The 12345-nt window shown below is 43.2% G+C and overlaps 1 protein-coding gene and 1 pseudogene across 1 annotated transcript in view; one reads left to right on the top strand and one right to left on the bottom strand.

Moving 5' to 3' along the window:
- Positions 1-12345, top strand: part of GLE1 (GLE1 RNA export mediator) — a 30996-nt gene that overhangs the window by 2120 nt on the left and 16531 nt on the right. The window contains exons 2-3 of the mRNA XM_045467571.1: positions 3961-4182; positions 7268-7378. Coding sequence (XP_045323527.1) covers positions 3961-4182; positions 7268-7378 — 333 coding nt within the window. The remainder of the gene's footprint in view (positions 1-3960; positions 4183-7267; positions 7379-12345) is intronic.
- Positions 8111-11378, bottom strand: LOC123593553 (annotated as a pseudogene).

A 12345-nucleotide genomic window follows, 5' to 3' on the forward strand; every position in this document is an offset into this window, starting at 1 on the left:
ATCAGCCCAGAGCCTGATGCGGGGCTCGAACTCCCGGACCGCGAGATCGTGACCTGGCTGAAGTCGGACGCTTAACCGACTGCGCCACCCAGGCGCCCCCACGAGCCAGTTTTATATATTTGTGAATTGACAGTTTATGTCTTTTGCTATTGGTATTTTTCTTTTTCTTTTCCTTTTTTTTAAATGTTTATTTTTGAGAGAGAGTGCGCGCGTGTGCATGCGCACAAATGGGGGAGGGGCAGAGAGAGAGGAAAACCCAGAATCCGAAGCAGGCTCCAGGCTCCGAGCTGTCAGCACAGAGCCCGACGTGGAGCTTGAGCCCCCAAACCTCGAGATCATGACCTGAGCTGAAGTTGGACTCTTAACCCACTGAGCCACCCAGGTGCCACGCTATTTGTATTTTTCTTTTGGGTTCCCCCCCCCCCCCCGATTTTACAAGTTCTTTATGTATTAAGGATAACCGTAGCCCTTTATCTGTGACATGTATTGCATATATTTTTTCTAGTTTGTCAGTTGGAATTTTTTCTGTTTATGTTTTTTTTTTTTTTTTTCTTTTAATTTGTATTTTAAGTAGGCTCCACGCCCAATGTGGGGCTTGAACTCATGAGTCTTGAGATCAAGAGTCGCATGCTGTACTGACTGAGCCAGCCAGGTACCCCTGTTTATGGTGTTTTGGGTATGTGTGGTTTTATTTTTTAGATTTGAATCTTTGGCCCTGGAATATATTTTGGTGTAAGGAATGAGAAAAAAAAAAAAAAGGTGTGGCTCAACATTATTTCTATTATGTCTTGAAAATGAGTTTCATTACTTTATAAAATGTGCATATAACCTGTTTGCTTCTGTGTCCATACTCTTCTCCACGGGTTGAATATCTGTTTGTTGCACGTGGGATGTGTACCTACAATCTAGATCAGTCTTTCTCAACCGCAGCATTACGGATATTTGGGGCTAGGCCAGATAACTTCTGTGTTATGAGGGGCTGCATTGTAGGATGCTTGCATTGCATTGTAGGATGCTTAACAGCATTCCTGGCCTCCACCCACTAGATGCCAATAGCACCCTCCCAGTTGTGACAACAAAAAATGTTTCCGGACATTGCTAGCTATCCGCTGGGGGATAAAACTGATCCTGCTGTAAAACCACTGACCTAGGTAAAATAAATAACTTGCAGTTTCTGAGTAGTTATTATGTGCCAGGTATTGTTCTCAGCCCTTTATAGCTGTCATTCATTTAATCCTTCCCAAATCTTTTGAGGTGGATCCTTTATGATTCCATTTGAGAAGTAACTTGCCCATAGTTGTACAGGTGAGTGGAATGCAGGGATGGAATTCAGATTAAGAAAGGCAGGTTCCAAACTCAGTCCTCTTGGTCACTATCATACCGTGTCTCCATGTTTCCTGGTAATATCTTCCTGACATGGAGTAAACTTTGCCAGAATGGCTGTATATTTTAACTGTAGTTAAATGGCATAAGCTGCTCTGGTTTAAAGTGCTGTATGCCAGGGCCAGCTGGCTGGCTCAGTCTGTTGGCTCTGTCCAACTTCGGGTCAGGTCATGATCTCACGGTCCGAGAGTTCGGGCTCTGCATTGGGCCCACTCCTGTCAGCACGGAGCACGGATCCTGCTTTAGATCCTCTGTCCCCCTCTGTCTCTGTGCCTCCCGCCTCGTGCTGTATGCCAGATATACAGAGATAATGATTAACTGGTAGAGTTGAGGGACGCTTGGGTGGCTCAGTCGGTTGGGCCTCCCGACTCTTGGTTTTGGCTCAGGTCATGGTCTCAGTGATCTCATGGTTCAAGATTGAGCCCCGAACTCTGCGTTGGGATCCCTGACAGGCTTTGCACTGGCAGCATGGAGCCTGCTTAGGATTTTCTCTCCTTCTTTCTCTGCCCCATCCCCACTCGTGCTTGCTCTCTAAATAAATAAATAAATAAATAAATAAACATAAATCATTAAAAAAAAAAAAAAACACCACAACTGGTAGAGATGTCCACACACAACTGGTAAGAATGGCTAGAACTTGTTTTATAGTGTTTCTATTTTAAATCTCATTTGCTTTAAGCCATTGGCTTTTACATCAGTGACCCCTTTTCTATGCCTATTTTTATATACTATATTCAATTTAAAAATTATAACATGTTCATTTAAAAATGAAATCTAGAGGGACAAGTGGGTGGCTCAGTTGATTAAGTGTCTGACTCGATCTCAGCTCAGGTCTTGATCTCAAGGTCATGAGTTCAAGCCCTGTGTTGGGTTCCACATTGGGCGTGACAAACAAACAAGCAAATAAATAAATAAAATTGAATCTAGAAAATTAGAACAAGGAGAAATATGTCTCTCATTACCCAAGCACAACCTGTAGAATATTTCCTTAATGTCTAATAGTGTATTAGCATTTGTTTTTATTTTTATATAATTGTAGATATTTATTTATACCCTTTTTTTTTTTTTTTCCACTTAAAATTGAATCTCAGGGGCAGGGGAAATGGAGGATCATGAGAAGACACAAACTTTTAGTTACAAGTACTGGAGGTGTAATGTACAATATAGTTATAGCTCACACTGCTGTGATATACAGGATGTTAAGAGTAAATCCTAAGAGTTCTCATCACAAGGAGAAAATTTTTTACCTTTTTTCTTCTTTCTTTCTATTGTATCTATAGTAGAAGATGGATGTTAGCTGAACCTGCTATAGTAATCATTTGAAATACATGTAAATCAACCGATCATACTGTCACTTTAAACTTACACAGTGATATATGTCAATTATTTTTCAATGACTGGAAAAAAATTGAATCTTAAGTGTGGTGTTAAATAGGATTCAGAATCTGTACTTTAAATTTTTTTTAAGTTATTATTATTTTTTAATTTATTTGAGAGAGAGAGAGCACACACAAGCAGAGGAGGGGCAGAGAGAAGGAGAGCCAGAATCCCAAGCAGGCTCCACACCATCTGCACAGAGCCTGATGTGGGGCTCGAACCCATGAACCACGAGATTATGACCTGAGCCGAGATCAAGAGTCAGATGCTTAACCAACTGTGCCACCCAAGCCCCCCCACAATCCATGCTTTTAAATGACCGGTATCCCACTGATTGTGTATACTGTAGTTTACTTCAAAGTTCCTCGTGTCCTTTTCCATTCTGATGTTTTAAATTGCTTTCAGATATGCTTTATTGACCATCTTTGTGCATCGTTCCTTTTTCTGTGGTTAGAGTTATTTAGTCTGATATTCTAAAAGGATAGGAGTCATGGGGCTCCTGGGTGGCTCAGTCCGTTAAGTGGCCGACTCCGGCTCAGGTCATGATCTCACAGTTCATGAGTTCGAGCCCCGTGTTGGGCTGTGTGCTGACAGCTCAGAGCCTGGAGCCTGCTTCGGATTCTGTGTCTCCTTCTCCCTCTGCTCCTTCCCCACTCGTGCTCTGTCTCTTTCTCTCTTGCTCAAAAATAAATAACAAAAAAAATTAAATAAATAAAAGGGATAGGAGTTGGTCATTATCAAGAAACTACTTTCTCTTCATCTCTAATTGTTAGTACAGTTAGTTTGGGTCTTTGTATGTATGTATGTATGTATGTATGTATGTATTTAGGCCTTAGAGTTTTCAGTGAGGCAGGTAGTGGATTATAAGGACAAAATTTTTTTTTTTCTTTTATTTATTTTTTATTTATTTATTTATTTTTTTTTTCAACGTTTATTCATTTTTGGGACAGAGAGAGACAGAGCATGAACGGGGGAGGGGCAGAGAGAGAGGGAGATGCAGAATCGGAAACAGGCTCCAGGCTCTGAGCCATCAGCCCAGAGCCTGATGCGGGGCTCGAACCCACGGACCGCAAGATCGTGACCTGGCTGAAGTCGGACGCCTAACCGACTGCGCCACCCAGGCGCCCCAGGACAAAATTATTTTTGATTGCTTAGATCAGTTAACATGCAAGCTGGGCCTCACCCTCTTCTTTTCTCTAGGATGTTTTGGAAGAATGTAGGTCTGTTCCCAAGCTCTCTTCCTACTCCGGATGGGTGGTAGACCATGTCTTACCCCACATGCAAGAGAATCAACCATCCTCTGAGACTTCAGAATCCTCCAGATCCACTTCAGACCTTGAACAACCTTCCTGTGTTCCCAAATCTCCCGTCAGAACCCCTGCCTTCTCACCAGTTTCCTCAGCAACACCAGATGGAGCCGAGGTAAGGTTTGTGATTAGCTTAAGATCGGAGGCAGTGGTGGCTGAAAAAGTTGAAGTATTTAAGAGGCCCCTGACTGGCTCATGTGGGGGAGCATGCGATTCTTGCTGAGTCATGAGTTCGGGCCCCACATTGGGTGTAGAGATTACTCAAAAATAAAAATCTTGGGGCACCTGGGTGACTCAGTTGGTTAAGCGTCTAACTCTTGATTTCAGCCCAGATCATGATCTCAGGGTTGTGAGGTTGAGCCCCACATTGGGTTCTGCACTGACAGCATGGAGCCTGCTTGTGATTCTTTCTCTCCCCCTCTCTCTGCCCCTCCCCTGCACACATGCACACACTGTCTCTCAAAATAAATTTAAAAAATTAAACAACTTAAATAAAAATCTTAAAAATAAAAAAAAGTAGGGGCGCCTGGGTGGCTCAGTCGGTTGAGCGGCCGACTTCGGCTCAGGTCATGATCTCACGGTCCGTGAGTTCGAGCCCCGCGTCGGGCTCTGTGCTGACAGTTCAGAGCCTGGAGCCTGTTTCGGATTCTGTGTCTCCCTCTCTCTGACCCTCCCCTGTTCATGCTTTGTGTCTCCCTGTCTCGAAAATAAATAAAATGTTAAAATAAATAAATAAATAAATAAAAATAAAAATAAAAAAAAGTTGAAGTGTTTAAGATTGTCAGACGACAGTGACCTTACTCTGGGGAAAATAATGGTGGCTCCTTCTTGTAGCTATTTTAAGGATGCCATTTACTACACCACAGCGTTCCCTTTATGAAGAGGGGGGAGAGAGATTCCCTTCTATTCTTAGTATCAGTGATAGTAATGAATTTCCTCAGCAATTGGATTGTTTTTTTCTCACTAATATTGCAAAGCCAACCTTTTTGGTTGGCTGTTGGAGGCTTACAGTAAAGTTTAGACCTGCTGTCTAGATGTACCTTATCATTAGTTCTTTAAAAAAAAAAAAAAAAATTGTGATTTGTGGGAAAAAAATGCATTTTTACTCTTTTTTACTCTGTTTTGTCCCTGCCTTTGCTTGTTTCTCTTCCTTAAAAGCAGTTAAATTGTTACTGGTGGAGTTCCGTTCTTCCTTTCTCTTTTTTGGGGCATGGGGAGTAATCCTTCCAGAAGTAGTTCATCTGCATACAAATATAAAGGAACACACTGTATGATTCCGTCCATTTAACATTCATGGAATAAGAGTGTTCTAGAGAACACATTAGGGGTATGGAGGCAGGTGTGGCATAGGACGCCTGTGGTGACAGGGCAGTTCCGTACCGTGATTATGATGGCAGTTATGCAAATCTATGCATGAGATAAACTTGCGTGGAACGATACACATACACAAATGAATTCCTGTACAACTGGCGAAATCTGAAGAAGTTCTGTGGCGTGTACCAACATCAGTTTACTGTTCTTGATATTTTACTGTATTTATGGCTGTTACTATTGGGGGGGGGGGTACTGAGTGAAGAGTGCACCAGCCTCTCTCTACCAATTTTCACAACTTCTGTGAATTAGAATTATTTTAATTATTTTTTTATAGAGTTAAAAAACCCTTTTTTTTTTTTTAATTTCTATGAGTGCTTCTCAGTTCCAGTCATGCCAGTGCTGTGACATGTCCACAGGCAGTCATCTTTCCCTCCCCAGGGCTCAGTCTCTTCATCTGTAAACCTGGTACTGGGCCAAATTGCTGATGTCCTCTCCAGAGAGAGAATTCTATCATTCTTGAGGTGTTTTTTTGTTTTGTGTTTTTAATTTTTTTTTTTAATTTTTTTTTTAATGTTTATTTTTTTTTGAGACAGAGACAGACAGAGCATGAACAGGGGAGGGTCAGAGAGAGAAGGAGGCACAGAATCTGAAACAGGCTCCAGGCTCCAAGCTGTCAGCACAGAGCCTGACGCGGGGCTCGAACTCACAGACTGTGAGATCATGACCTGAGCCGAAGTCGGCCGCTTAACCGATTGAGCCACCCAGGCACCCCTGTGTTTTTAATTTTTTAATGTTTATTTATTTTTGAGAGACAGAGACAGAGACAGAGCATGAGTGGAGGAGGGGCAGAGTGAGGGAGACACAGAATCCGAAGCAGGCTCCAGGCTCCAAGCCATCAGCGCAGAGCCGGACGTGGAGCTCGAACTCACGAACCATGAGATCATGACCTGAGCTGAGGTCAGACGTTTAACCAACTGAGCCACCCAGGCGCCCCTCATTCTTGAGGTTTAAATAAACTTTTAGATGGCTTTGTATAATGAATTATTGTGTCATTTAGGAATTTTCGGGGGTTTGCGAGAAACCCAGTTCAAACTAGCTTAAGCAAAACGGAAGAGAAAAAGGAATTAATTAGCTCACATGACTAGTAAGTCTGTGAATGCATATAGAATCGGTTAGATCCAGGCAGTATACTTTCTGCTTCTCTCTGCTTTACGTTATTTTTGACTTGATCCAACGACCCACATACAGGGCTTTGCCTGTCCCCTCAATTCTGCTTAACTCTTCTTGGTTCCATCCTTCTTATAGACTCCATGTGTCAAGATGGCCATTAGTGTCCGTAGACACACATCTTCTTAGATTAGCATCCTCAGAGGTAGAAAGCCTTCCCAGATAACTCCATCAGAAAAGTTCAGAGATGGAGTCTGGCCTAGCTTGGCACAGGGGGATAGAGTACTTTGATCGGTAGGCTGGTCACATGATTACCCCTTGAAGGAGGGTGGAACAATTGGGGATGTGGGTTGGGATGGCTCCATTCAAACCACCCCAGCTCACATTAACTCTTACCAGAAGAATGGGGAACAATTTGCCGGGCAGATCAAAACAAGCAAGCCAAAAAACAAAGCAAACTAAAACTGTGCAGAGAAATAACCCATCTGTTGGTTTGTATATTATTATATAAACGTAATTTATATTATTATTCCTTTTACAACGGAAAACAATGAGAACAAGATCAATATCATGACAAGCACACTGGTTCTAACCTAAATTGTCTTGTTGTTGTTCTTCTGGGTGGTTGTTCATAGGTAGGGATGTGGTTTGCATGTAGAAGGGGTAGCATCAACTTTACCATCTTAAATGCTTAATTTTTCCATTTTCTGTCTGTATAGGACAAACATGAGTCCCAGCATGCAGAACCTATGGCACTTCAGTCCTCCCGGGGGATCAAAGTGGAAGGTTGCATCCGGATGTATGAGCTGGTGCACAGAATGAGAGGAAGAGTAAGTGTCCCATGAAGTAGGGTAGGCTTGACCCACGGCAGCCACATTTAAATACAGTTCTTCAGGCATTATGAATGCCCACCTCGTGCTAATCATTGTGCCCCACATGCTAGTAGCTCCTGATTCACTTGGGGAGATAGTGTAACGTAGCATTTAAGAGTGAGCTCTCTGGGGCACCTGGGTGGCTCCATCAATTAAGCATCCAACGTCAGCTTAGGTGAGGATCTCACAGTTTGTGGGTTCGAGCCCCACATTGGGCTCTGTACTGATAGCTTAGAGCCTGGAGCCCGCTTCAGATTCTCTCTCTCTCTTTCTCTCTCTCTGTCCCTCCATTCTGCATTCTGTCTCTCTGTCAAAAATGAATGAACATTAAAAAAAAAAAAAAAAAAAAAGAGCTCTCTGAAGGAAGATAGATCAGGTTCACATCCTAGCTCTTCCGTGTTGTATGTGACTTTAAGAAAATTACTTAGGCTCTCCTGGTTTCCATTTACTTCTCCAGAATCGGAAGATGATCTGGGGTTGTCAGATAAGGTTATACTGAGAAGATGGATCTTAACAGCCTCTTGAAGAAAGGTTAATTCTGTTTTAATAATTTATTTGACTTTATTATTTTTATCATGCTTTTCCAATAAAAATTAGAAGGATTTTAGGGGCGCCTGGGCGGCTCAGTTGGTTAAGAGTCCAACTCTTGATTTCATTCTGGGTCATGATCTCACGGTTTGTGAGTCCGAGCCCTGCACTGGGGGATTCTCTCTCTGCCTCTCCCCTGCTCGCTCTCTCAAAAAAAATTAGAAGGACTTTAATTCTCAGGTCTTTTGAGAGAGCAAAACTAATGTAACACAAGTGAGAATATCTAATTAATGAATTTAACAACAAACCAAAGTAATTTTGTTATGTAAACGAACCCATTTATTATAGGCTGGCTGTATTTCAGGTGGCGTAGCTTCTACGGCCTTTCACCTCCTTCAGTCTGATGGGAGACTCTGCTGTGACAGCAGAAGTGGCCGTGTGGCTCCGGCACCGCCGGCTGCCGTTTTCATGCAGGCACCGCAATGCCAGATCCCCACAGCTTGTCTTTTCATCTTGGTTTTGCCACAGAAGGAGCACGTATATTTGGGGGGCTGGCCTATTTCAGTCTTCTTCACCATTTTCCTGAGGGAGGCACCATAATGGCTCCCGTATTTATGGAGGATTCCAACCATCCTGGTGCCGTTAGCCCTGTTGCCTCAAACTGAGCCTGAGCCCAGGGAGCTGACGTTATGATTTTGCAATTAGAAAGACAACGCATGGTTTTGTAAAAGTTTCCACAGATCAAGTGAGTTTATAATGTGAAAGTCTTCTGGCATCTACCCTCGTTTGTTCATTCATTGAGTCAACACATAGTTACCGAGCACTTACGTGCTTATGGAGCACTTAGACACTATTCTAGGTCTAGATAAAACAGTGAGCAAAGCAGACGCGGATTCAGGCCCTCACAGAGCTTCTGTACTGGTGAGGAGAGATCGAAGTAAACAAGAGAAATAAGTAAAATGTAGGTAGAAGACTTTTACTCTGAGTGAAAGGGTCTGGTTGCTTCCTCTTGGGTGCTGGCAAGGCGGATGGTGAGGAATCTCAGGTCCTGGCTAGGGGAGTCCTTTTCAGCTGAACACTTAATGCCCTTCATCTTCGGGAAAGTCTTCCCCTTTGATTAGTTTCTCTTCCTCTCCATTGCCTTTTTTTTCTCTCATTTTAGGAACTTTTATTAGTCAGATATTGGATCTCCTAGATTAATTCCCTATTTCTCTTATCCTTCCTCTCATTTTCCTTTTGTCTTTTTCTCTTTTCCAAGAGATTTAATTTTATCCTTCCATTGTTAATTGAAAAACTATGTACTTACCTATTTTTTAAATTATGTGTTTAGGGGCACCTGGGTGGCTCAGTCGGAGCCACGGAGTCAGCCACGGAGTCTGACTTCGGCTCAGGTCATGATCTCTCGGTCCGTGAGTTCGAGCCCCGTGTCGGGCTCTGTGCTGACAGCCCAGAGCCCGGAGCCTGCTTTGGATTCTGTGTCTCCCCCTCTCTCTGCTCCTCCCCCACTCATGCTCTGTCTCTATCTCTCTCTCAAAAAGAAATAAACATTAAGAAAAAATTTTTTGGGGGCGCCTGGGTGGCGCAGTCGATTAAGTATCCGACTCCAGCCAGGTCACAATCTCGCGGTCCGTGAGTTCGAGCCCCGTGTCAGGCTCTGGGCTGATGGCTCAGAGCCTGGAGCCTGTTTCCGATTCTGTGTCTCCCTCTCTCTCTGCCCCTCCCCTGTTCATGCTCTGTCTCTCTCTGTCCCAAAAATAAATAAACGTTGAAAAAAAAAATTTTTTTTTTTTTAAATAAAATATATATTTGACTTTCATGGGCTTTTTCTTCTCCGTGTGTTCCTTTTTCAGAGCATTTAATTCTCATTTCATATCATACTAAAGTTTTTTTCAGATTTGTATTCCTTGAAATAATTTGTTTTTTCTAGATTCATTATTCTAGGGTATAGAATTTCCTCAAATATCTAACGATCTTTATTTACCAGTGGTTGGACCAAGGCTTCCAGGTGCATTGTCAGGAACAAAATTATTATGATTTTGAACTTCCTAAGTGTCAGAATTCCTAGGGTATATGTTCTGGAATACCGGCCTCCACACTAGCTGATCCAGTTATCCCTGGATAATTTATTCATTTTCTTGTAGGGAAGAACTCTCTGTTTTTTGGCTGGGAGTATGTATGCATGATTGTGTAATAAATCGCCCCCAAACTTGTGGCTTACAGCCACTACTGACATTTCATTCCTGTCCTTCGTGTTTCTGGAGGTCAACCTGCTCAACTAGGTAGTTCTCACTTGGGGTCTCTGTGGCTGCAGTGACAAGGTCTGGAATTCTTCCGGAGGCTTCCTCACTGACCTGTGTAGCTGTTGCAGTTACTTAGCTGGAACATCTGCCCTCTCCATGTGGCGGAGCTTCCTCCTAGCACAGAGGTCGGGTTCCAAGAGCAAGCATTGTAAGAGATACTGCCCGAGCTGCGAGCTGCGTGGCCTAGTCTCAGGAATCATGTAACATTATTTCTCTTTCCCACATTCTCTTAGCCAAGGCAGTCATGAGGGGCTGCTCAGGTTGAAGTGGAGGAGATGGGAGGGTCAGAGAATGTGCAGATCTCTCTCTTTTTTTTAAGTTTATTTATTTATTTTGAGAAAGAGAGAGCATGCAAGCAGGGAGAGGGAGAGAGAGAAAATCCCAAGCAGGCACCACTCTGTCAGCATGGAGCTTGATGCGGGCTGGAACGCACTAACTGTTAGATCATGACCTGATCTGAGGTCAAGAGTCGGACGCTTCATGGATTGAGCCACCCACGTGCCCCTGTGCAGATCTCTTTTTAAATCATTACACAGTACACAACAGTAAAAACAAATCCAGTACAGAATGGGCAAAAAACAGAGATACTTTACCAAAGGTACAAAGAAGCACATGAAAAGAGGTTTTTAGTGTTTATTTTGAGAGAGAGTGCAAGTTGGGGAGGAACAGAGAGAGAAGGGGACAGAGGATCCAAAGTGGGCTATGTGCTGACAGCAGACAGCTTGATGCGCAACTCATGAATCGTGAGATCGTGACCTGAGCCAAAGTCGGACACTGAACCGACTGAGCCACCCAGGCACCCCGAAAAGATGTTTTTAAAAAATCATTACAGCACATATGCCTGGCTACCGACTGTTCTGATCTCATGATTTGGGAGGACGCGGGTGGGGGGGAGATTTGAGTTGACTGTTTCGTCTGAAAACATTCAGCTGATATCTCTGTTTTCAGCCCTGTGAACCCCACCTGGTTTTAGATCTGGCATTGCCCAGTCCTGAGCCTCTTTGAGGTTCTGGTAGCTTGGTTCTCTCCCTGAGAGATGTAGTCTGCTTGTGTTTGCACACACCCTCACGTTTGCTCAGCTCTGCTGTCAGTTCACACTCCTCCACAGAAATGTTGTGTTCCAGAAGCATGGTGAAAATTTTTCCCTGCTGACAATCCCATGCACGTTCTGCTGTTGAGTCCTTTTTCCCTTCCCAACTCATATTTATTCCCCCCCCCCGCCCCCTGCCGCGCCCCAACTCATATTTAAACGGAGTCTCGGAGGAGAGGTTATAGATGCTGTGTTCACTTTGCCTTCTTGCAGTGGAAGCTTTAAAATAGAATAATGTGACATCCTAACAATGTATTTTGCCGTATCTTCATGCCAGTATATATAGCATCTTGTCCTCTTCAAAGGCTGCAGAGTGTTCTCTAGTCTGACCTACTATAATATGTGTAGTCAATCCCCAGTTAATGTAAATTGTTTTAAATTTACTGCCATCATCGACAGGACTGCAGTGAGCATCCTTGTTCATACATCTTTGCACACACGTTCAATATTTCCTTGGGATAAATTCTTAAAAATAAACCAGTGCCAAAGGATATATACCCTTTAAATTTTAGTAGTTAAAATGTCACATTACTCTTAAAAACCAGATGAGAATACTCTCATGAATAGTAAATGGAATACCTTTAGGAATCTAGGAAGGGGACTTTCCTAAGTGGAGGTGGGGGAGGAAATGTAAGCAGAGATGATAAGGTGAGGAAAGGAGTAGATAGGAATGTGTATAGCATGTTTATGGAATTAGAATGAGTATTTCTGTTGATTACTCTAAAATCAGAGTACACAGGATGGAGGCTTAAAAGCGCGGGGCTCTTTGACACCACGATGGTAAATACCTGTCCATTCCCAGCTGACACTGGAGTGACATGAATCGCAAGGGGCAAATTGGGAGAACTTTCCAAAACAGCCGGGTGTAAACATCCACTCAGAGAGGAGAGGCGACTTGAGCATGGTTTCTGCGAACTAAGCAGCTGGTTCCATGCCCTTGAGTATCTCTGATGGAATTAAGGACAGACGGGAGGATGTTCCGCATGGGTAAATGAGCAAGGTGCCGA

The sequence above is a fragment of the Leopardus geoffroyi genome, chromosome D4, assembly GCF_018350155.1.
Source record: "Leopardus geoffroyi isolate Oge1 chromosome D4, O.geoffroyi_Oge1_pat1.0, whole genome shotgun sequence".
NCBI lineage: Eukaryota > Metazoa > Chordata > Mammalia > Carnivora > Felidae > Leopardus > Leopardus geoffroyi.